The sequence below is a fragment of the Balaenoptera ricei genome, chromosome 6 (genome assembly GCF_028023285.1).
Source record: "Balaenoptera ricei isolate mBalRic1 chromosome 6, mBalRic1.hap2, whole genome shotgun sequence".
NCBI lineage: Eukaryota > Metazoa > Chordata > Mammalia > Artiodactyla > Balaenopteridae > Balaenoptera > Balaenoptera ricei.
The window spans coordinates 111,332,535-111,357,047 of NC_082644.1; the positions used below are offsets into that span (position 1 = coordinate 111,332,535).

General features: G+C 60.7%; 1 protein-coding gene across 3 annotated transcripts; it reads left to right on the plus strand.

Moving 5' to 3' along the window:
- Positions 1 to 1,243: 1,243 nt before the first annotated feature.
- CRB2 (crumbs cell polarity complex component 2) lies at positions 1,244 to 23,339 on the plus strand. Of its 3 annotated transcripts, XM_059925581.1 has the most exons (14): positions 1,244 to 1,271; positions 1,430 to 1,567; positions 7,962 to 8,285; positions 10,661 to 10,856; positions 10,987 to 11,126; positions 11,601 to 11,786; positions 11,961 to 12,074; positions 14,965 to 15,837; positions 15,927 to 16,435; positions 17,010 to 17,175; positions 17,957 to 18,740; positions 19,579 to 19,695; positions 20,334 to 20,451; positions 22,334 to 23,339. In XM_059925581.1, the coding sequence occupies exons 2-14, from the start codon at positions 1,450 to 1,452 to the stop codon at positions 22,556 to 22,558; spliced, it is 3,870 nt and encodes a 1,289-aa protein (XP_059781564.1). In that variant the 5' UTR covers positions 1,244 to 1,271; positions 1,430 to 1,449; the 3' UTR covers positions 22,559 to 23,339. The 3 variants fall into 3 exon arrangements, with proteins under 3 accessions (XP_059781564.1, XP_059781563.1, XP_059781565.1); XM_059925580.1 differs by lacking the exon at positions 1,244 to 1,271 and having other exon boundaries at positions 1,396 to 1,567; XM_059925582.1 differs by lacking the exons at positions 1,244 to 1,271; positions 1,430 to 1,567 and having other exon boundaries at positions 7,967 to 8,285; positions 10,582 to 10,856.
- Positions 23,340 to 24,513: the final 1,174 nt, after the last annotated feature.

Sequence of the window (24,513 nt, forward strand, 5' to 3'; positions counted from 1 at the left end):
CTGCCTTGCCTACGCCCTGTGTGACGCCCACTCTTCCCTTCCTGGAAATTCCACGGGCCATTGCCCATCCCTCGAGCTCAGCCTGGAGCTCCATCAATTTACTCAGTTCTGTCTCTCCAGACTGTGCCCTCGAGGTGTCAGGGACACATCCAGAGCCCAGCATACGGCCTGGGTGGCCTGAGTCCATGGTCACTGAATTGGGCCAAACAGGAATGAGTTGGCAGGGGCTAGTTGCTCATTTCAGGAAGTCCTTTCAGCAAGGGGATTCTCCTTTCCCTGGAGCTGAGGGCAGTGGAAGAATGGGCTGTTTTTTGATGTTGTAGTGCCTTTGAGATGACCTAGATTCCTGGGTCCAGGTCCCCGCAAGAACTCCTCCTCTCCACCCAAACAACATTCCCCTCTCCAGCCTGGAGCAAGCAAACATCAAGTGCAGCAGGAGACTGTAAGGTTAGACAACAAGAAGGACTTCCCAGCCAGTGGAGAGGGAAAGCTTGCTGCTTAGTTAGAGCTGCCAGTTCCGTAGAATGGGCTGCCTTGGATCGTTATGAGGTTTTTGGAGTTGTAAACAGCAAAGGCGGAAGATCTAGGCCAAAGGGGAGAAATAGAAAAGACTCAGTTTGGCGGTTGAAGGGATGGTGAGGGTCGGGGGAGCCGGGGGCCTCATCCTGAGGGCGGAGGTGAGAGGGGCTGTGTGTGGCACTGTGGGGCCCATGGGAGTGAAGAGGTGGGGTGGGACCGAGGGACATGGAGGAGAAGGAGCAGCCAGGAGCTGTGGTGGATTGAACGTGGGGAGTGGAGAGGGAGGCGTCAGCTGCAGGGGGTGCTGGAGGGGTGGGGGGGAGGCGGGGTGCCTCTCAGGTGGGCAGCCCTGGGAGGGAGCAGGCTGGGAGGAACAAGCTGAGCGGGAGGGGCTGGGGCTTCCAGCAGAGAGGAGGTCGGGAGGGGAGCTCGGGCTGGGCTGGGGAGGGAGGCCCGGGCTAAGAGAAGATGGGGGTGGGCGGGGTAGGCAGGGTGGGATCACTGAGGACTTGGGAGTAGCTGGTATCATCTGGTGAGAAGAACAGCCCCCAGAACAGAAATGTCTCTGAGGAGGCTGAGGCAGCAGGACCTGAGAGGTGGGAGGAGAAGGGGGGGGGAGGTCGAGAGGGAGAGAAGGGTGGGCCCTTGGACAAGGTCAGACCCATGGGGGCCCCCGAGGCCTCCTCTGGAGTCTGGAGCCCTGGGCTTGGGGAGCAGGGTGGGTCAGACCCCTCCTCTAGACCCTACTCAAGGTGGAGCCGCCAGGGAGGGCAGGGGAGGGGGAGGAGGGGGGAGGAGGGGGGAGGAGGGGGGAGGGGCAGGCGGGAGGGGCCGGGCCTCTGTCCACGGCATTAGTGCTGGTTGGAGGGAGACGGGGGTGTGGAGCCAGCCAGGCCGCCCGTTCCCACAGCCGCCGAGCAAAGCGCTGCCATGGCGCTGGCCCGGCCTGGGACCCGGGACCCCAGGCCCCCAGCCCCTCTCCTGCTGCTGCTGCTGCTGCTGCTGCTGCTTCTGCTGCTTGGGGGGTCTGCCCTTGCCCTCCCGGCCGGTGAGTTGGGGGTCGAGCCCTGGGGGACCCAGGGCTGGGTCTGTCCACAAAGCAGCACCCCAGGCCGTGGGGTGTCCGTGTGGGTGCCGGGCCCGACTGCAGGGTGCAGGGGGGTGCGCAGGTGGGGGCCACTGGAGCTCGCGTGGTCACGGGGGACTTCGTGGGGGGATCGCCACCAGCCGGGGTCCGGGTAACGGGTGGGCCGTGTGTCTTGGAGGGGTGCTGTACCCTGTAAGGGAGGGGTGTTGGGCTGGGGTGTTCTGGCCTGTGAGGCCCGAGTCTGGGGGCTCTCATGTGAGTTGTGCGCAGGTTATGGGCTGGGGGCTGTGGGTGCGTCTAAGCTGTGAGGCGGGGCAGCTGTCCCGCGCGAGCCAGGAGTTGTGTCTGAGGCTCTGTGCGTGTGGTGGGCTATATCCCAGCGCGAGTTGCGGGGTGCAAGTTACTGAGTGGGTTGAACTGTGTCCTTGCTCTCGACACGGGGACATGGGGTGGGGGCAGCAGACCCCAGCCCAGTGGATTGGGGTGGAGAAGAGGGAAGGAGACCCAGGGCTTCTGCCTGCACCCCCTCCATTTGGTGATCGCCCTGCCTGCACTGCGGGGCTGGGGGGGTGCTCTGGCGTCCCTGGGGAGTGGCTGGGCATCTGGGAACACATGTGTCCACTGCTGCCCCCTCCCCGCCCCCCAGCGTTCCCAGATCAAGCTGAAAGGGCTTCGTGAAGCCAGATACCGTTCACCAAGAGGTTTTTGCTTTTGTCCAAGTGGATTCACGTGTGCGCCGGCCTGGAATTCTTCCTGGGGGTCTGGGGATGCTTTGTCTTGGTCACTATAGCTACGGGGCCAGGCCTGGGAAGTCCTGTGCAGGAGGGTGGCCTGGGCTCCGCTGCAGCGGGGGAGCTCCCACCTCCTCAGAGTCCCAGGATGTGGGTCCAACCCCCCCCAGGCCCCTCCCTGGGGCCTTCCTCAGCCTCTCACAGGGCCCGGCTCACAAAACCTTCGTCTCCTCTCCTCTCCACAGGGCCCTTGCGGAGGACAAGGCCCCTGTTTTGCAAGGGAGGAAACTGAGGCTCAGGGAAGGATGGGGGCTTACAAGCTGGGCCCCTGAGGCAAATTGAAGAGGAGCTGGGGGCCTGCTCTCTGCACAAGGGGCATGAAATCCTGGTCTGTCCCCTACCGTACAGCGCGCACACACACAGGCACGTGCATGCACAGATCGCACAAATGCACCTGCACACACACACGTGCACTGCCCCCACACCAGCACAGTGGTGTGGCATGTACAAGGGCACACAGAGGCACGTGTAGATCCACCACACATGCACTCGAGCACACACACCTACCTGTACGTGACACATGCCTGCACACAGGTGTGCACTCACACTCAGATGTACCTTCACATGAACCTTGTGGCAGAGTGAACACTAAGTAGATGGATGCTACAGAAGGGAGCGGACGCTGATATACACACTCACCCGTACGCAGCCCTGCTGGGATCCCAGGACCAGCCTTTCCCCCTGCAATTTCGGCACAGGGAGCCCCCTCCCTGGGGATCCCCGAAAGCTGGGGTGCAGTGCTATGGGCATGAACATTTCTGGATGCCAGGACCCAAGGCCTGACTGCCAGGAGGAGAGGGGCCAGGGATGATGTCACTTGAAAAGTAATTTCCATTCCAGAGGGGATGGGGGTTCTGGATGCCCTGGGCCCCTGGCTCTGCTGCCCACCCCTGCCAGGCCCTGAGCGGGGCCCCTCCCTCCTGGGCCTACTCTGCCACAAAGGCCCGGCTGGTTGCTAGGAGAGCGCCAAGCATCTTGGAGCACAATGGGGCACATCGGGCTCTCACATCCTTCCCGGCTGCCTGCACACCAGGGAGCCCAGCTGACAAAGGGGCAGCAAGTCCAGCCCCCAAGTCTGGCCCCTCCTCCAGCCAGAGCTGGGTGGGGGCTTGCAGGACAGAGGCAGGGAGCAGGGAGCCACACACAAATGCTCTAACGTCAGGATTTGTTGGATAGTCAGTGTTTGCCCCAAGTAAAGATCTGTTGGCAAGTGAATAAATAATACCATCAGCCTGTACGTGCTGCTCCTGGACTAACATGATCGAATTTAATTCTCACAACAGCCCTATGAAGTCGACTCTGATACCCCCAGCTTACAGAGGAGGAAAGCGAGGCCCAGAGAGGGTCAGTAACTTGCCCAGAGTCACAGCTTGTGTGTGGCAGGGCCAGGATTTCACAGGCGCCTATGGGACTAGTCTATGTAAAGTCACATCTCTCTGTGCTTCTGTCTAAAGGGGGCAAACCAGCTCACTCTGAGGGCTGCTACAAGAATCCGATAAGAAAATGCAGCAGTTCTCCAACTTAGGTTTGGCATGGAATCCCGTTTCAAAGGAAATTTTAGAAAGGAGCCGGAAGCCACTAATAGTTAAAAGTGGCCTGCTGGGGTGGCAGGCTTGGGAACCCATCTGCCCGGTCTCATGGAGACCGTTCCAGGAAGTTCCTCCATGGCCCCAGCCCTCTGAGACCATGGTCTGGAAACACTGGAATTTGCCAACGCCAGGCAAAGGGTAGGCAGTGGATCCGTGACAGCTGTTGTGGGGATTATCAAAATTATGTCTTTTAACCTCAGGTGATAAACATTTTTGTAAAAGACTATTCCAAACTCTCCTGCCCTGTTTGAGGCATTTAGCTCTTTCCCGATGGCTCTGCCTCAGCTGCGCTGCACTGTTATTCAGTCCTACCCTTGGGGCCTCGTGCTATTAGATGGGCAGTTTCTTCCCTATGTCAGAAGCTCATCTTATGGGATCTTGGGTGGCTTCTCAGATATATTCTCTTTTTTGCCTTGTCAAGATGAGAAGCTGTACAAAACCCACCCTCAGCAAACACTTCTCATTAGTCGTTGGCAGTTCTCATTAGGCCTGTTACAAGTGCAAATAAAGTAGGAGTAACTAGGCGCTGAGTGAAGCCTGAAGCACCGTGCAATTGCTAGCAGCTGGGTTCTGGATAGACAGGGAAGACTGCCCGCTCTGCCCAGGCGGATATTGGAACCTTCACTCTCAGGCAAGCCTTCCGAGACTCCTTCAGTGCCTGGGGGAGGCTGGGCTAGAATGCTCTAAAATGACAAAACATGGGTGGCAATTTAGAGTTTGCAGAGTGGGAATTTCACATGCATTGGGAGATGTGGACTTCACATAAGTCTGGAAATGATCTGCTTCTTAGTTTTTTGAGGAATGATCCTGGGCAAGTTTATCAACCTCTCTGAGTTAGAGAAACAGTTTTCTTACTTTCTTTCTTTCCACCTTTTCCAGTTTGAATCAAACACAATAATGTAATAATAGATGCAAGATGTGTAGCACAGCTACACGTGCACTCACGATATGGTTCCTGTTATTATAATCTTGTCCTTTCCATGAAGAAAATTCTCTTCCCGGAGGTGGGTTCTGGGCCTTCCCAGGGCAGGGCAGCAGGTCCAAGGGGAGGGGCGGGTGTCCGTTAATCCTTCCCCCGCCAGGTCGTCCCAGGCAGCCTGAGAGGTCAGGAGGGATTTGTAAAGATAAGCACAGGCCCCTCGTCACCCTGGCAACAGGCCACGCCCCTCCAGCCAGGCTGGGAAGGCCCCTTCTCTGTCCCGCCATCCTCACCTCTCCTCCCCTCAGCCCTGGGCTAGCCAGGCCTCCTGGGCTCACCCCCTGAAGGCAGAGAGCCCAACGTCAGTGCTCGTTCCCAGGCCTCAATGTGCAAAGGAGTCCCCAGGGAGCATGTTGCAATGCAGATTCTTGGGCCCCAGGCCCAAGAGTTCTGCATCTCTGGGTCTGGAGTGGGGCCCAGGAATCCGTATTCTTTATATAGGCCCTGGGGTGATTCTGGAACCCCCAGAGTGGAGGCTCTGAAGCAGTGAGACCTGGGTTTGGATGCCAGCCCCCTCCTAGGGAACTGTGAAGTCGCTTATCTCTGAGCCTCACTTTCCTCAACTGTAAAAAACGAATGATAGCACTATCCACCCCCTAAGGTAACTGTGAAGACAGAGATTACACAAGAGAGATGGCTGTGCCTCACATGCAACCTTCTGGCACCACCGCAGGCCTCCTAGCACAGACAGCTCCCTCCCTCTCTGCCTGCAGGAACTCCTTCCTCCAGTGGGGCTGGACTCTGTCTCCTGGGGCTCCGTCATATAGGGTCGTGGCCCACCTGTTCCCACAGTGATGAAGCACCTTCCCCTGTCCCCCCAGGTGCTGCCTCCTCAGCCTGCTCTGAATCAGGGGCAAAGCTCCAGACTGGGGTGGAGTCCCTTGGGTCACACAGATGAGGGGTGGCGCTTGCCGAGATTAAACGAAGGGCCTGTTGGCATAGGCCCCAACAGCCAGGGCCCTTCAAGTGGGAGCTGTGACCACTCTACTGCTCCTCCTGAGTGTGCTGGGTCCAGGGACCCTGACTGCAATGGCCAGAGCCCTCACTGAAGGCTCGCTGGTGCCAGGGCTTCACTCACGTTCCCTCAGTGGCTCTTCACAACACTCACAAGGTGGGCACTGTTCACACCCCAGGTACAAGCCGGGTCTGATGCCAAAACCTGTGTCCTTTCCCAAGGAACCCTGATCCACTCACCCCCATCAGAGCCTCTCCCCCTCCCAATCAGACCATCTTCCCACCCCCATCAGACTATTTAGCCCTGGAGAGCCAGGCTCTATACTGATCTGCCACCACGGCTCAGGGTGGGAAGAAGAAAGACAAGCTGCCCATAAGCCCCTCAGAGAGGCCCAGATGGCCCCTGCCCTCACTGATGAGACCAGGCTTGGGGGAGGGGAGCTGTGGGCAGAGAGGGTCTGTGGAACCCCGAGCCCTAGAAGGTCATCTTGGCCTGACAGTGTTTCAGACCCTCTGTCCCCCTTGCCACACACCTGGCCCTGGGTGGGTGCTTGCCCCTAACCCCTCTTGGTGAGAATCTTGGAGAGCGAGCCCATGTTGAGCTGTACCAGGTGCTTTGGGAGCTGGGTGGTGGGGCTGACAGCTGGGCTCTCTCCCTGGGTCCATCAGCTGGTCGGTACCTCTGTCTCCCTGTCCCCCATCCTGCTTGGCCCTGGCTGGCAAGGGTGGGGGCTGGCTGGTGGACAGCCCTGCCTGGTGGAATGTGGATGACGCCTGAGAGGCTGTCGAGCCTTATCTGGGGGTCTTCGCTGGGTGGGGGAGGGGAGGCACAGGGCCCGAAGCTGTTCCGGGGCCTGGTTAGTGTCTGGATGACAACCTGGGTGGGGGAGGGGCGCCTCTCGGAGCCCCAGGTCCGTCTGAGGTGCCTCCTTCTTGCGGGCGGCTCCCGTTCCTCCATCACTTACTGAGTTCCTACCCCGAGTGGGCACTTGACTGCCGTCCCTGAGGCTTTCAATCCTTCCATATCCTACGAGGCACGTACTATTATCAACCCTCTTCAGATTGGGGAACGAAGGATCAGCAGGAGAAATGACTTGCCCAAGGTCTCATAGCTTGTTGGCTGAGTGGAGATTTGAACCCAGGGTTGTTTGACTTCAAAGCTTCAAAAGTTCTTACACCGGCATGACACTGACAGGCTCTTAGGAAGGGAGCGTGGGAGGGAGGCGGGCTCCAGATCAGGAGGTGACCCTCTAACTGAGGGAGCTCTGCCTTGTGGAGATGTCGCAGTGGCTGGAGCTGGGAGTTCAGTCAGCTCGTCTCAATACCTGCCCTGAACCCTGTGACCTCGGCCAGTCTGGCCGCTCACACTTGCTGATGGCGGTAGATACAGTGAGGGCCAGGGATCCTCTGAGAAGTTCCCAGGCCGGCAGGGCCAGGAGGGGAGGAGGGGTGGAGGGGGGAGAGGGGCCTTTGAAGTCCTCCATCTCCAGTTTCACGCAGGGATGGAGTTCCCAGACCCCCAGCAGGAGCAGTGGAGTGGGCAGTGGGAGGAGACGCCCTCCTGGGAGGGAGCAGGCCGGGGGTGCCCTCCCCAGGTGGGGCTGGAGCACAGGGACAGACCCTGAGGGCTAAGCCAGCACTAACTTGCTCTGTGACCTCAGGCAAGAGTCCTCACTTTCACTCCGGAGCCTGGATCCGCTCTCTTGTAAAATGGGCCTGACAGGGCCTGCTTCCAAGGGGCGCCGCGGGGAGGCACTGACACAGTGGCGCGCAGAGCTCGCAGGGTTAGCGGGCGTCTGCTCACTAATCCTGCCCGGGGAGCCAGGCATCCTATTCCCCTGCTATGGAGGCACCCCGAAACCATTCCCAGTTCTGGGTGCAGATGCGTGCAGCCTGCTGGGACCTGGTGTGTAGACCCCCCGGCACTCCCTCCATCCTCCTGCTTTACTGACTCTGGGATCGGGGGATGGGCCTGGGTGTGGGGAGGGGAGTGTCCTGGTAGCCCCTGTCCACCCTGCCCAGCCAGTTTCCTTTCTCTACAGGAACGGCGCCTTCGGATCCCCTGGGTGCCTGTGCCTCAGACCCATGTGCTCCAGGGACCGAGTGCCAGGCTACAGAGAATGGTGGCTATACCTGTGGGCCCCTGGAGCCCCGGGGCTGTGCCAGTCAGCCATGCCACCACGGCGCTCTGTGTGTACCCCAGGGTCCAGACCCCAGTGGCTTCCGCTGCTACTGTGTGCCTGGATTCCAGGGCCCACGCTGTGAGCTGGACATCGATGAGTGTGCGTCCCGGCCCTGCCACCACGGGGCCACCTGCCACAACCTGGCCGATCGCTACGAGTGCCACTGCCCCCTCGGCTATGCAGGTAATGGCCCCAGCTGTTCCCGGAGGCGTGTGTAATGTCGACCCCATCAGCGACTCAGAGTTGTCAAATCACGAATTCAGCTTTGACCTTAGTGGAGAGACACCCCCAGGCGTCCTGGCAGCTCTAGGGTGTACCCAGTCTTGGTCACGCTGCGGAATTAATGCTTCTCGGACTAACCTGGCAGCTCTGGATGAGAGTGTGATGAGTGAGCACTGGCATGGTGCCTGGCACACTACAGACACTGGACAAATGTTATTTCAGTCCCTTGTAGGGTTCAGGTGGTGCTGGTAGTGGAGACACCCCTCAGGCATCTCTGGGACTAGAGTGCAGATATGCCTGGCTTGGCTTTAATGAGGACACATCTAGACAGTGCTTCTAGCATCGACTCACTCCAGACCCGTCAGGCTGTAGCACAGACATCCTCTGGTGGCTCGTCTGATGGTTCTGGAGCACGACACCCCGCTATGGTTCAGGTTGTCATGTGGACCCTCTCCCCTGGGGGCGGGAGCCCCCAGAATTCCTGTATAGAGACACTGGTGGTCTTGCTCAAACTGTAACGTAGATGTATCCCCAGGGGTCTCTGCTGTCTTGAGGGGGACAGTTCCCTCCTCCAGAGTATGGCCCCGTCCCAGTCCCATCCACCCTCCACGGCGAGAGCATCCTGGAGCAACTGCCTGGAAGTCGGGAAGGGGGGCGCAGCTAGGGACAGGTCTGGGAGCGAGGCTAGGTCTAGGGCAGCTGGGAGCCTGCAGTGTGGACACTCCGGGTTCTATTCAACCCTGAATGCAGATGGCTCTCTCTGAGGGCAGAGGGCAGTCTGAGGTCACCTCAGAGTAAGGGGTACAGACTTGGGGGCTGGGCTCCGGGAGACAGGGCATACAGTGGAGAGATGGATCTCAGCACACAGATGAAAATGAACTTTGGAAATGGGTTCCATGTACCTTTCTCATCATTTGAGAGTTCAGGTGTCTGGATAGATTAGTTGTGGATGTGTGAGTAGGTCATGTAAAGGCCTCTGTGTCTGCCAGTATCCATGGGTGTCTGGGATCCCTGAATGCATTTGTGGGAAAGTCTGTGTGTGGGTGTCAGCAGGTGTGTGCGCGCCCAGATGTGTGGTGCTCAGACACTTTGGGTAATGCTTTCTGGGTGAGTTGTGGATGTGAGTGGGGGCAGCGTCCGCTGTGATTCATTTCCTCCTCCTTCCCTTCCCAGCCAGGCGGGGGAGGTTGGGATTCCAGGCGGCCTGGGCCTGGCTCCCCCTGGCACAGAGGGTGGGAGTGGGGCTGGGTCACAGGAAGGAGGGGCCCTGTTTTGTGCTCACTGAGCCAGGAAGGGGGGAAGGTTCCAGCTGGAGCCAGCTGGGTCCCCAGCCCCCCATGACCAATCCCACTTGGAGGGGCAGAGGCAGGGCCACTGGAGTGTACAATGACAAGCGGGCTCCACGATGAGCTCGGGCAGTACATTTCCAAACCCTGAGATCCTCCATCTCCCTTCATCTCCACAGCCCCTCCCCTGAGAGCCTCCCAACCGTCTTGGTTTTATCCAGGACTGAGAGGGTTCCCAAGACACAGGACTTGCAGTTTTAAAAGCAAGACAGTGCAGGGAAAGCCTGAAGGAGTTGGCTACCTTGGTCCAGCATCCCCCACCGGGTATGCCCCTCCTTGCTGGGGTCCCTCCTGACACCCTCCACAAAAGCCAGCAGAGCGAAGTGTAGAGAGGACTATATATCAGCTGCTTAAAACTTTTAGGATAAGCTCGGATTGTGTTACTTGGCCCCCAAGGCCTGACACTCCCCACTCCTGCCCCACCTCCTTCACTCTCCCCTTTGCTCCCGACCCTCCATGCGCCCCTGCCCTAGGGCATCAGGCCCCTGCCCCAAGCAGGTCTTCACCAATAGTCTCTCTGGAGAGACCTACAGTCTCTCTGGAATCCAACTGCTCACACAGCCCCCTATCCTAGTCTAGCGAATGCCCCCTCATCCTTCAAGTCTCTTCTTCCAAGAAGCCTTCCCTGACTCTCAATTCCCAGGCTAAGACCCTGCCTCTTGCTGTCACAGGATCTAGCACGTACCCACTGTTGAGCTTATCAAAAGTAAAAATCAGTCCTCATTTATGTAATATTGACCTAATCCCCGTCTCCTGGGCTAGACTGGTATGAGCTCAAGGGGGCAGGGATGTCTGTGTTGTTTCAACCCCATTGTTATTGCTGGCGCAAGAAACACCTGCTCTGGATGAATGGAACAACGGATTCTCTCTTTGGATCCTGACGTTCCGCTTCTGGTCACTGTCTGGAGCAGGTTTCGGGTCAGCCTGGCTCGGCCTCATTCGCTCTCCCTCCGGGCGGCCATCTCTCTGTCTGTCTCGGGCCCTGTCCAGGCGTGACCTGCGAGGCGGAGGTGGACGAGTGTGCCTCGGCGCCCTGCCTGCACGGGGGCTCGTGCCTGGATGGCTTGGGCTCCTACCGCTGCGTGTGCGCGCCGGGCTTCGGGGGCGCCAGCTGCCAGCTGGACCTGGACGAGTGCCAGAGCCAGCCGTGCGTGCACGGGGGCGTATGCCACGACCTGGTCAACGGGTGAGCGGGCGGCCGGGTGCCCTCAAACGGGGAGGCTGCGCGGTGGGCGGCGGGGTGGGGGGCGCGATGGAGACAGGGGGAGCTGGAGGTTCGGGCGCGTGCTCAGCTCCGGTCGCGCGCCCCCCTGCAGGTTCCGGTGCGACTGCGCGGACACGGGCTACGAGGGCGCGCGCTGCGAGCAGGAGGTGCTGGAGTGCGCGTCGGCGCCCTGCGCGCACAACGCGTCCTGCCTCGAGGGCCTCGGGAGCTTCCGCTGCCTCTGCTGGCCAGGTGTGTGCGCGTGCGCGAGAGCGTGTGCGCGTGCGCGCTCGCACGCCCAGCGGGGCCGGGGCGCAGGCCGAGGAGGACTGCCCTGGGACAACCTGGCGGTGCGCACACACACTGAGTGTGCCTGTGACTGCCACTTCTCTGAGCCTCAGTTTCCTGATCTGCTAAACGGCTAATCACAACACCTGCTCCTGGGCTGTTCTGAGGAGAGTAAAGGTGTAGCGCCCATCAAGCCTCGGTACAGGGCCCCGCACGTGCAGAGTGCTCAGTAATACTAGTAACAATAGCAACATGATGCTGATGCTGGTGAAGGCTGCACTGGTCATTCCTACCCCCTCCGCGTGTCCCTCCCTTGGAATATCCGTGACCATATTCTGAGCTGTTGTCCCCGCCTGGCCCTGGGCTGGCCTGGCAGCAGTGGAGGGGTGCTGCTTGGTGACCCCCTGTGACCTGACGCCCACCTGTGTGTGTCCCCAGGCTACAGCGGCGAGCGGTGCGAGGTCGATGAGGATGAATGTGCAGTGGGCCCCTGTCAGCACGGGGGCCAGTGCCTGCAGCGCTCCGACCCAACCCTCTATGGGGGCATCCAGGCCGCCTTCCCAGGTGCCTTCAGCTTCCGCCATGCCGCTGGCTTCCTGTGCCGCTGCCCTCCGGGCTTTGAGGGTGAGCCCCCTTCCAGGGAAGCAGGTCTGTAGTGTCCAGATGCACGGGAGGGATGCCGAAGCTGGGTTCAAGCACCTCTCTCTGGCCTCAGTCTCCCTAGCTATAAAATGGGCCCTTTCCAGTTCCAGTCTGGCTCTGAGGGAGCTGTGGGAACCACAGCTGGGCTTCTTGCAGGGGACGACTGCGGTGTGGACGTGGACGAGTGTGCCTCACGGCCATGCCTCAGTGGAGGCCTCTGCCAGGACCTGCCCAATGGCTTCCAGTGCCACTGTTCAGATGGCTACACAGGTGCCTGGGGTGCGGTGGGCACTGGGGCAGGGCAAGGTCAGAGTTGGTGGACCTGGGGCGAGAAGGTTCCTTCTGGCTGATGTGTGGAGGCTGGATTGATGGGGTCAAGGACATTAGGGAGGAGGTGGGTGTGGTGGCCCAGGCGACAGGTAAGAGGGCTGAGCTGGGACCCGGGCTTTGGAGGTGGGAGTGGAGGTTGAGAAATATTTATGAGGGGCACGCTACAGGCCCTGAGGGTTTTTCCAGGTGTGAGTGGGAGGTGGCAGGGATGCCAGCCGAGTTTCTGCCCTGGGTGACATTGGGTAGAGGATGGTGAGTTCAGCCTTGTCCATACTGAGTCTGAGTGTCTGTGGAGCACCTACAGGGAGGAGCCTGGGTGGGGGCTGGTGATCTGGGGTGTGTGGCCCAGGAGAGGTGCCTGAGACTGGGGGTCCTGGCAGCTGGAGTCTCAGGCAGCCAAGGTTATCCAGGAGAAAGTGTGGAGTGTTGGGCAGAGAGAGCCCTAGACACCTGACATCAAAGGGCTGGGCAGAGGCCGAGGGGCCTGCAGGGAGGACAGGGCAGTTCGGCCAGGACAGAGGAGGTAAAAACGGTAGGGGTGTGTGTGGTGGAGGTGGGGGTGGTGTGTGTGGTTGGGTGTGTGGTGGAGGGAGTGTGTCTTGTGGAGGTGGGGGGAGTGTGGTGGGGGTGTGTGTGGTGGAGGTGCGGGGAGTGTGGTGGACGGCGGAGGCTGTTACGGAAAGCTGCGGGCAGTGTCTGGAGAAGGATGAGCTTGACCTTTGGAGAGCTGTGGCATGTTGGGCAGGAGCTGGGCCTGCAGAAAGCCTCTCCCTGCCTTGGGTACAGAGGATGCGGAGACACACAGACACCCTTCCCTGCGGATACTGATGAACCTGAGGAACTCCTCACACAGCAGGGAGTGTCCCTGCCCTCTCTGGAATGCCTGTGACGCTTCCCCCACACCCGCCCGCATTCCTGCTCAGACAAGCTGCCTTCTCTCCCTGGCACGGCTCCTGGGCACAGGCTCCCCTGCCTGGGGGAAGGAGGTGGTGATCACCACCGTCCCTTCCACTCTCACTCCCCAAATGTGCTGGGGGTTCAGCATCCCACTTCTGGGTGGCCAAAACCTCTGGGCACCCTGAAAACCCATCTCCTGCCCCCATGGGCTGAGGTTCCTTGAGTCCTGCCCCAGAAACAGTGGCCTCGTGGGTGCCTGGCACACAGTGGGCCCACTGCAGCACACCCTGCATCTGAAGAGTATTCTCTGCATTGTTTTCCTCCTCACCAAAGCCCCACGAGGTAGGGTTCTAAATCCCCATCTTACAGATGAAGCCATAGAGGCTTTAGAGAGAGCATGTCATCCCCCCAGGTTCGACAACAGTGTTAGCGGGAGCCCAGCTCCTCCCCAAGCTGAGCTCAGCTGATGGGTGACGGGGAGGTCAGACCTCTGAGGTCAAGGACCGGGAGGGGGAACCCCGGCTGTGGGGCTGGTCCGCCCCCATCCTCCCTTGGGGTTGTGCTGGGCGTGGGGGAGGCCAGTGCCTGGCATTCCTGAGCCAGCTCTGAAGGAGGCAGCTGGCCAGGCGGGGAGCTCTGCTCCCCAGCCTTGGTGCCTGCCCACCACTCTCAGCCTGTCTGTGGGGAAATGCAATGGGGCTGCGGGCTCTGCGGACCTTCCTGGGGGTGTTGTGGCTCCTGGCAGGTATGCAGGGCTGGGGCCTTGGGCAGGGGGAGGTGGGACTGGCCGTCCCCAGAAGGAGGCGGTGGTGTTTGTGGGCTGACTGGGGCCAGGATTCAAATCCTGGCGGCTTCTCTGGGCTTGGGTTCCCCTGGCTGGGTTCCGTGGGCAGGGCTGGCCTCAGTGGTTTTGTGGAGGCTCTGGCTGAGCAGGGGTTGGGCTGTGGCCTCTTGACCCACGCTGGGGCCAGAGCACCTGGCATGGGAGCCCCTGGAGGGGAGGGTGACCTCACAGCCAGTGCCAGGGCCCTACGGCAGAGGGACGGGGGTGGGGGGTTAGAACCAGGGGCTACTTGAGTGCCACAGATGCATACATCCACCCCCACTCCCTCCTCCATTTCATCTCTCTGTCCACAAAGGCCATGCCAAGTCCTTTGCTGGGCACCAGTGACATATCCAGGCCCCTGGAGGAGATCTCAGCTGAGTGAACAGATATTTTCAATACTGGGTTCTGGGGAGCTGTGCCTGGGAGTGGGCAAGGAGTTGGGAGTGACACAGCAGCTTGGAGTTGGGAGTCAGAGAAAGCCTTCTAGGGTACTGGCCATTTGAATTTGGGCTTTGCTGGATGAGTCGGAGTTTGAAAGGCAGGGTTAGGGAGAACGAGGCATTCCAGAGAGAGCAACATGGGCAAAGCCCCCGAGGCAGGACTTCCCAGGAAATGTTTGGAGGAACAGGCAGCTCAAGGTTTGCAGGGAGCAGGGTTGAGATATGAACTCCTGGTAGGACCCAGGCCACGAGGAATCTCGAATGCCAGGGTGAGTGATCGGACCTTAAGTAGCAGAGGAACCTGGCCAGGTGATGCTTTAGAAAGAGATCTCTGGCTACTTGTAGAGATGGATGATGGAGGCTGGTGAACTAGAGGACACTAGACTATGGCCTGGAGAGCTGGTGAGGCAGGGGAGGTGAGGTGGGAAGAAAGGGGGCATTGGAGAGTATTTAGAGGATTGAATCGACTCACAAGATATGGTAAAGGAAGGAGTACCTTGGATTCCAGCCTCTGGGGACTTCAGGGGACCTTGAGAAATCCTTTGGAAATTGGGAATGGGTTTGGTTGATAGATACTGAGGTCCCCGTCCCAAGAGGCAGCTAAGCTCTGGGTCAAGACTGTGGTTCTGGCCTTGGGTGCTGAGCCTTGGCCTGGTCTCTCCTGAAGGCCTGACATGTCAGGAAGATGTGGACGAATGCCTGTCGGAGCCCTGCCTCCATGGCGGGACCTGCGAAGACACCGTGGCGGGCTACATCTGTTGGTGCCCAGAGGCCTGGGGTGGACGTGACTGTTCTGTGCAGCTCACTGGCTGCCAGGGCCACACTTGTCCGCTGGCTGCCACCTGCATCCCCACCTTCCAGTCAGGGGTCCACAGTTATGCTTGCCGCTGCCCACCTGGTACCCATGGACCTTTTTGTGGCCAGAATACCACCTTCTCCGTTGTGGCTGGGAACCCTGTGCAGGCTTCGGTGCCAGCTGGTGGCTCCCTGAGTCTGGCACTGAGGTTTCGTACTACGATACCTGCTGGTGCCTTGGCCACTCGCTCTGATACTCAGGGCAGCTTGGCGCTGGCACTGGTGGAGGCCACGCTTCAGGCCACGCTCTGGAGCCACGGCAACAATGTGTGCATCCTGAGGCTGCTGGATCTGCCCCTAAATGACGGCCACTGGCACCGAGTGGAGGTGATGCTCCGCCTTGGGGTCCTGGAGATGCGGCTCTGGCACGAGGGCTGCCCTGCCCACCTCTGTGTGGCCTCCAGTCCTGTGGCCCCGCCTCCTACGGCTTCCCCGGCCCCGAAGCCTGCTGGGTTCTGCTCCACGCAGCTGGGTGGCGTGGCCTTTACAGGCTGCCTCCAGGACGTGCACGTGGACGGGCACCTCCTGCTGCCCGAGGATCTCGGCGAGAATGTCCTCCTGGGCTGCGGGCGCCAGGAGCAGTGTCAGCCTCCGCCTTGTGCCCACGCAGGGGTCTGCGTGGACCTGTGGACTCACTTCCGTTGTGACTGCCCCCGGCCCTATAGCGGTCCCACATGTGCTGATGGTGAGGAACGAGCCAGGTGGGCCCCAGGGCAGGGGCTGTGCCTGCCCCCAGCCCACAGGCCTCATGCCCGGCACCCTCTCTCCCTGCAGAGGCTCCTGCTGCCACCTTTGGCTTGGGGGGCACCCTGAGCTCTGCCTCCTTCCTGCTCGACCAGCTGCCAGGCCCCAACCTCACCATGTCCTTCCTCCTCCGCACCCGGGAACGTGCTGGCCTTCTGCTCCAACTTGCCAACGATTCAGTAGCTGGCCTGACAGTGTTCCTGCGCGAGGGCCAGATCCGGGCTGAGGTGCTGGGCAGTCCTGCCCTGGCGCTTCCTGGGCGCTGGGATGATGGGCTCCGCCACCTGGTGACGCTCAGCTTTGGGCCTGATCAGCTGCAGGGCTTGGGGCAGCAGGTGCACGTGGGCGGGAGGCTCCTCCCTGCTGACGCCCAGCCCTGGGGTGGGCCCTTCCGAGGCTGCATTCAGGACCTGCGACTCAACAGCCTCCACCTCCCCTTCTTTCCACCGCTGCTGGAGAACTCCAGCCTGCCCAGTATGCCGGGCAGCAGGCAGTCCTGGAACCTCACCATGGGCTGTGTCTCCGAGGACACGTGCAGTGTGAGTGCCAGGGGGAAAGGGTGGGTCCTTTTTCTGGGATCCGCCCTGCTTCGCTGGGGGTTAGCATGTCCTTCTACTGGTCAGGTCAGCACCAGGAGGTGGAGCGCCCGCCCAAGGTCCCAGTGCTGGAGAGAGACAGAGCAGGGTTCACTTTCATCTCCTCTCTGGCCAGCTGCCCTTGCCCTATGGTAGTCCCCATACCTCCCCTCTCAGTCCTAATCTGAGACAGACACCCTGACCCAGGCAGAGGGCTGCCCAAGCCTTTCTGCGGGAGTTGCTTGGGGCACAGGGACACCCAAGTTCATGAACAAAGCACCAGCTCTAGGATTGGAATAGCCTGGGTGTGAACTCTGGCTCCTCTATTTACTGGCTAGGTGATTCAGCAAGTGGTTTCTCCTTTCTGAGCCTCAGTTTCCTCATCTGTAAAACGGGAACGCTAGTTACTTTTCTATTTGTTTGTGAGGAGGTAATGTATCTGTACTAGGTGCTCAATGAAGAACCACTGCAAGGATGGTTATGGTGGGGCGATGCTAGCCCCAGGCCTGAGCCAGTTCCTGCCCTGATTCTCCTGCAGCATCAGCCCTGTCTCAATGGTGGGACTTGCCTTGTCTCCTGGAATGACTTCCATTGCGCCTGCCCTGCTAACTTCACTGGGCCCACGTGTGCCCAGCAGCTGTGGTGTCCTGGCCAGCCCTGTCTCCCGCCTGCCACCTGTGAGGAGGTCCCTGATGGCTTTGTCTGTGAGTGCCTGTCCTGGACAGCCCACATGCTGGGTGCTGGACACCCAAGCTGGGTTAGGTCCCACCCCTGCCTTCAGGATTCGGAGACAGTGGACCAGGATGCCAACAGCCCCAGCCCAGTGTGGTTGGGCCACTGCATCCAGAAGGACAGACTTTTTGGAGGAAGAGAGCACTTGCTAGGTTTTCAAGGGCAGATAAGACTCTGACCGGGCACAGGGAAGGACATTTCAGGAAGGGGGCAAAGCATGTGCAAAGGCATGAGGTTTGTAAGAACTGAAACACAAGTAGAGGTATCAGCGTTGCTAGGGTCCTTGAATGCTAGGCCAGGCAGCTTGGGACTTTTTGCCAAGGGCAATGGGGAGCCGTGGGAGGACCAGCAGGAGAAGGCCATGGTCAGCAGTTTTAAAAGATGACTGTGTTATAATATTAAAATGATTGCAGTGAAGAGTGAGCCATAGTGATGACACAGGGCCACTTCACTAAGGAGAGAAGGAGGCAGATTTTCCAAGGTGTTATTATTGCCTGGTCTGTGACCTGGAGGGCAGGGTGGGCACAGTAGAGTAGGTCTCCCCAGCCCAGAGCTGGTTCTTCGGAGGTAGAGAGTTATGAGGTGGGGGGAACAGTTCCTGGGATTAGATGATGGGTGGGTGTGTGTGCCCCCGCCCCCAGACCGCGGGGGTGCGGGGAGCGGGGGCGGCGGGCTGGTACCTGCATCACCCAGGTGTGCTTGGGCTGGGCTGGGTGCCGATAGGCCGTCCTCCGACGCTCTCTCTCCCTGCAGGTGTGGCTGAGGCCACGTTCCGCGAGGGACCCCCGGCGGAATTCAGCGGGCACAACGCGTCATCCGAGCGCGCGCTCAGCGGCCTCTCTCTGGCCTTCCGCACGCGCGACCCCGAGGCCGGGCTGCTGCGCGCCGCGGACACCCCCGACACCGTCTGGCTGGCCGTGCGCAACGGCTCGCTGGCGGCCGGCGTGCGCAGTGGCCCCGGCCTGCCCGGCGCGGTGCTGCCGGCGCCCGGGCCGCGCGTGGCCGACGGCGCCTGGCACCGCGTGCGCCTGACCATGGAGCGCCCCGCGGCCTCCGCGTCGCGCTGGCTGCTGTGGCTGGACGGCGCGGCGACGCCCGTGGCGCTGCGGGGCCTGGCCGGCGACCTGGACTTCCTGCGCGGCCCGGGCGGCGCGCGCGTCCTGCTGGCCGAGAACTTCACGGGCTGCCTGGGCCGCGTGGCGCTCGGCGGCCTCCCGCTGCCCCTGGCAGGCCCGCGGCCCGACGCGGCCCCCGGCTCCCGGGAGCCCTTCTCGGCCTGGCCCGGCGCGCCGGTTCCAAGACTCGGCTGCCGCGGTGCGCCCGTGTGTGTCCCTTCGCCCTGCCTGCACGGCGGCGTCTGCCGCGACCTCTTCGACGCCTTCGCCTGCGCCTGCGGCCTGGGCTGGGAGGGTCCGCGCTGCGAGGCCCGCGCCGACCCGTGTCGCTCAGCGCCCTGTGCCCGCGGCCGCTGCCACGCGCGCCCAGACGGCCGCTTCGAGTGCCGCTGCCCGCCTGGCTTCGCGGGCCCGCGCTGCCGGTGCGCACGGCCAGCCGGGGGCGGCCTGGGTCCGCGGGGTCCGGCGGTTACGGGGCAGGGGTGGGGACCCCGGGGGCGGTGGGTGGGGCAGACTAGTCCGGAAGCCCGGGTGCGGATGCGCGGGTTCCGTGGGCCAGCCACGTACGTTCGCTGAGCCACCGCGCTGTTATCTGTAACTTGGGAACAACAGCCCCTTAGAGTTGCCAGAAAAAATACAGCACACCCGGGTAAATCTGAATTTGAGATAAACAACGCTGTCGTCTGGGAGTCGGGGTGGGGGAACCCCGAGCTAGTGTCGGAAGAAAACCTAGAGGCTCTCCTGCCGAGCTGCCCACCACGGATGCCCTCCTTTGTCAGTCCCGTGGGACAGGGGCAGGCAGAGATGGTCCGAGTCTTGGCCGCTTCCCTTACTCAGTCTGGCTATGACTCCCCACTCCTTTTGGAGCCAAGCTTACGGAGTGGTATCTGGCAGAGGCCTGAATCCCCCTCTCTACGCAAAGAATGTCAGGCCCAAGGTCTATATCTAGGAGCCTGCTCTTGCCGCGGGAGACTACTTACATTTCATCACCTCCGCGGAGGACTCAGCCTCGAAGGGTTCAGCCCGATGTTGTACACCTTGTTGGGGGTGGGGCTGGAGTCGCAGAGTGGCAGCCCTATGTCCCACCCCTTCCACCCTACAAACAGCTTCCATGACTGACGGCAGGGTCTCTGGGAGGTGGCTCTGAATTCCTTGGATGACAATGCAGAGGCTCAGGTCACCTGAGTGACCCACGGGCGTGGGGGTGGGCCAGGTCCTAGGTGTCCTGTCCCCAGGCCAGCCTCTGTGCTTTCTCCTCAGGTTGCCTGTCCTGCCAGAGGAGTGCAGCCTGAATGTCACCTGCCTCAGTGGTGGCCCGTGTGAGGGTGGGCCCCAGGGTGCCAACTGCAGCTGCCAGGAGAGCTTTGCTGGCCAGAGGTGGGTCTGGGGTCCAGGGGCCTGGGAGGTGGGCTGCTGAGTGTGGAGAGTCGGGCAGGGCGGGCCTCTGGATCCCCTCCAGCCGGGGCAGGTGAGGTGGGGTATGGATCCTTGCTCACCTTCTCAGCCCTCACTGGTCCCAGTGCCAGACAGTGTACCTCTCTTGCTTGAATTCTTTCCCTCTGGGGCTTCCAAGACCATCCTCTGTTATGCAGACACCTGCTGGGAAGTAGTTGCCTGGTGGTGTTTCTTAGAGCTCCGTGCTCAGCCCACCTCCCACTCCTCCACCTGGGGAGACTGTAAAAATGCAGGTTCTGGGCCCACTCCAGACAGAGTCAGCATCCCTGGGCAGGTGCCTTTACACAGGCTCCCCCTGTGCTCCTGATGGAGTGACAGTCATTCTGTCATGAATGCTGGGGTGAAGGGGCATGGTAGGTGATGGAGATCACATTCAGCTTCAGTCACCCGGCAGGGCCCAGCCAGGTAGGGACAGTGCTGGGGACAGTGGATGAATGAGCTTTGATGCCTGTGTGTGTAGGGGGTGGGGGAGGGTTTGAGGAAGTAAAGGAGCTGGGGGATCAAGAGGCAGCCTGGGAGGGAGCAGCTTTCTCAGCCCCACCCTTGTCCCTGCCTCCCAGGTGTCAGATCCCCTGTGAAGCCAACCCTTGCTTGAATGGCGGCACCTGCCGGACAGCTGGTGGGGTATATGAATGTATCTGCAGTGCAGGCTTCTCAGGCCAGTTCTGCGAAGTGGTGGTGAGTGATGCCCGAGGGGGTGGGTGCCCTGTTTTGGACTTCAGTGAGATGATGTTACGGGGGAGCGTATACAGCAGCTGTGGAGCTGTTCCTGGGCCAACCCTGTCATGGGGTGGGGAGGAGCAGGGAAAGGAGACTCAGGCCGCTTCCACACGCCCACACAGGAGGGGCCCCCAACATCCCTCTGGGGGCTGCAGTGAAACAGCTGGGCTTTGCCAAGTCTGATCTGGGCCAGGATTCAGGGCCCACAGGATCTTGGAATTCTGGGATTTACGTTGGTGAATACGAGAGCCTGTAAGCTCTGGTGGTTTCTGAGCCAGGATTCTAGAGTAGGAAGATGTGGGGAGCCCGGGATTCTGAGCCAGAGAAGGCTTGGGAAGGCTTGGCTGCCGTGAAGGCAGCCCCTGACCCCAGGGAGGCTCAGCTGAGGAGGGGTCCGAATAGATGGGGGCCAGCAGGAAGCTTGAGCTTGAACCTCCCTCTGGCCCCCTCCCCACTAAGGGGCAGAACAGACTCTGCAGGCCCAGCGGGAAGTGAGCCCAGAGTGGGCACAGCAGCGAGGGATGAAGCCTGGGGAGGAGCCTTGATCTCCACAGGCTTCTGGCGGCCTGGGTCATAAACCCCAAATCTCTCTGCTTCTGGGGAATGTTTCCTTTCAAGTTGAACTTTACAGCCTCTGGCTCCCCCCCCGCCACCCTCCTCCTAGGGAGGAAATGGCTTTACAGCTCCTCCTGAAGTGCCCAGGGCCGGAGCCTGGGGAGGGCCCATTCAGGGCTGGGATGAATTTTTCTCTACAGTCTTGGGCACCTTCTTCAGGGCTGGGGGCTGAGACTTGGGACCCAGGTCACAGTGGGCTGAGAAGTCTCATGGGACAGAGGGAGGGCCGGTGAATCTGACGCCCTGGGCCTCTGCCCCCTGGAAATCTGTGATTCTGGAGCTTCAGAACTCCAGGTCTGTAGAATCTTTGATGGGGGCATCCCAGTGTCTGTGACGAGACAGAGATGTGGTTTCCTGGGCCCCCAGAGCCTGGTCTGAGTCTCCTGGGGGTGGGGGTGGGGGCCCGCCCTGGTGGATTCTGAGCTTGCCAGCAGCTCATGCCCTGCACGGGCCCCCTGGCTGGGGAGCCTCTCCTGCTACTGCCTGAGATGCCTCCCACTTGGGGGTTGAGCATGGTCTCCACAGACACTTAAAAACCCAGACTGCCCTTTGGGTTCGGGAGGGATCAAGTCCCATCACTTCAGATTGGGTGTTTCTTGAGAGAGGCAGGGTGGCAGGGCTGGGCACTGAGGCCCACCTTGGCCAGTTGAAGGAAGGACCTTCGGCTGGAATTCGAGACTGAAGAATGGTGGTGTGAGCTGGGCATGGGCATGGCGTTGGGGGCGGATGGAGGGCAGTGCCAGTCCTGGCTTGACACCCACTAGTCATGTGTCTGGGGGGATCTGGGCAAAGCCCCTGTTTTCTCCTCTTAATATTTATCGAGTGCCGACTGAGCAGGCTCTGCTGTGCATTGTGGGATACACGGGTAAACAAAATAAACCAAAGATTCCTGTCCTCACGGAAGAAAGGGGGTGTCCTCGCTCCCGCTTCATCAGATCATTGTTAAGGTTTACATGAAATCCCACACACGGTGCTGAGCTCCTAGTAGGCATTCAATAAATGTGTTTTCTCTCCTCCTAGCCAGAACCCTTTTGTTGTACAGGAATCCCCTAGCGGTGCCTCCAATAGGTGGCTCCCAGGCACTTGCTTGCATACCTCTGGGGCCAGGTCTCTCACTACCTCCCAGGGAAGCCTCAGCCCAGCGATGCTTTTTTCCTGTCCTCTGAAGGAACTGGGGGGTCTCCCCGCCTCCATGGTCTTAGGCGTGTTATTGCATCTCTTCCAGAAGGGCCTATCGCTGCCGCTGCCGTTCCCGCTGCTGGAGGTGGCAGTGCCTGCGGCCTGCGCCTGCCTCCTCCTCCTCCTCTTGGGCCTCCTCTCAGGGATCCTGGCGGCCAGAAAGCGCCGCCAGTCAGAGGGCACCTACAGCCCGAGCCAGCAGGAGGTGGCCGGAGCCCGGCTGGAGATGGACAGTGTCCTCAAGGTGCCACCTGAGGAGAGACTCATCTAGGCCCACCTGGCTGTGGCTCCAGCCCTGTGAGGTCCTCAACTTCTACCTGGAGACCCAAGGAGGCCACTTCCGGGAGCCTTCCGGGCCTTGCGGAGCTGCTGCAGGGCCCAGGATACCTGCTGGGGAAGTGTCCCCTTTGCTGGGAGCCCCTGCCCCGTCCTGGACCGAGGGGAAGGGGCACGCTCAGGGAAGCAGAGAGGCCTGGCGAGGTTGTGGACATTCTCCATCCAGCCGCCCGGTCTTGCCTTGGCAGGCACACGGCTGTGCCAGGAGGAGCACCTGTGGGTGCACACAGTGTGTTCAGGAGTGTGTGTGAGTGTGCGCGTGCGCATGTGTGTTTGTACCTGGGACTGTTGGTCTGCAGATACCAGTGTGAGTGTTACGGATGGGGCTCATGGGCATGTCCACGTCTTTGCTGTTTGTGCACATGACTGTGTAGTGGGTGCAGGTGACCCCACGGAGGGGCAGCTGGGCAGTGGAGACCACCTTCTCAGCCCCGGGGCAGGGGCAGCCCAGGGCCATGAGTTCTCCTGGAGGCCAGGCTAGGGCTTGCCCAAGGACCAAAGCCCCAGCTCCGGCAACTTCTCCCACCTCCAGAGGCTGCCCCGGCCCTGGAGGCAGCTGGAAATCAGTGGGGTGGGGGGCATGAGCCAGAGGGTAATGTGTGAGCTCCTGGCTCCCCAAACAAATGCTCCCTGAGGCAGGTCTGTCTCTGCCCTCTGGCAGCCAGGCACCCGCTGGGATGCAGACTGAGGGGCAGACCTGCAGGAGCCGAGGGCGGGGTGGGGGGTGGGCGGTGGGCGGTGGGGGGTGGGGAGGGAGGGTCTGGGCCACTGCAGCCTTCCTCCTGCAGGCCTGTCACTTATAGAATGGGGAAAGCAGCTCTTGCCTACCTCACGGGGCTGCTGTGAGGATGGGCAGGGCAACAGTGGGGAAGGCGCTCTGGAATTCGTTGAAGTCCAGTCTGCTGTGAGGGCTGCCCAGGTCATCCCAAGGTGTCAGGAAAGGAGAGGGAGAGCGGGGAAGGGGCCTCCCTGAGGGGGTAGCAAGGAGGCCAGAGGGCGATGAGGACAGAGGAGCAACCCTCCCTGCCCACCTTGTGGTTCTCCAGCCCCTCCGGCGTCAGCGCTCTCCTCTCCAGGCTGCCTGGCGAGTCCGCTCTTTCACCTGCAGACCAGTCACCTCGCTAATGGCCGCTGGGAGGATTCGAGCAGGGACTCGCAGGAAGCCCTCAGGGTTGTTTGCTGAGGCAGGTGCTCGGCAAATGTTGGCACTGTCTCTGTGTCGGGGCTGGTCCTGCGGACAGACACAGATGAAGGGAAGAACTGGCCGCTTTGCCTCCAGTCCCTTCCCTGGTGATGCCATCACACTGGGATCTCTGATCTCTGAGGGGCACTTGCCTGAGGGCCTGGCCTCTGAGCTTCAGTCCCTTGGTCCCTGACCTGGAGATGTGCCCTTTGGTCTTTCCCATTTCCCAGGCCAGCGCCCCCTGTGCCAAGGCCAGGAGACCCCTTTCCACTTCTCGACTGGAGATGGACTTTACCCATCTCCCCTAGGGGGTCTCACCCAGCTTCCAGAGGCACAGGAGTCAAATGTGAGGTGGAGACGTGGTGATGGAGGCAAGGGAGCGGGCTGAGACCGGGATGGGAAGGGCCCTGAACACTAGGTTAGGGGGCTTACTTGGTCCTAATCCTGTAGGAGGTGGGACCACCTTTTCCCCCAACTTTCTCCCTGACTCCTGGAAAAGTGGGGGAGAAAACATCTGGTAGTAACAACTTAGCCCCAGCTGGTGCCTTGGTTAGTTTATTAAGTCAGAGATTTGGCAAACCTGTGTTCTTGCAGACTCCTAAGACAAGACATTCTGGGTGGAACCCCAATATATAAAAGCTGGGCTGTTCTTTTTTTGTCCTCCTCTTGCTTCTAAGCGTTCTGGGTACCTGTCATTTTTAAGCGCA

Coding starts and splice junctions, on each gene's coding strand:
- CRB2 (XM_059925581.1), top strand. CDS start 1,450: ATGGCGCTGGCCCGGCCTGGGACCCGGGACCCCAGGCCCCCAGCCCCT. Junction 11,127..11,600: donor CCGCTGCCTCTGCTGGCCAG/GTGTGTGCGCGT, acceptor GTGTGTCCCCAG/GCTACAGCGGCGAGCGGTGC. Junction 15,838..15,926: donor CGGTCCCACATGTGCTGATG/GTGAGGAACGAG, acceptor CTCTCCCTGCAG/AGGCTCCTGCTGCCACCTTT.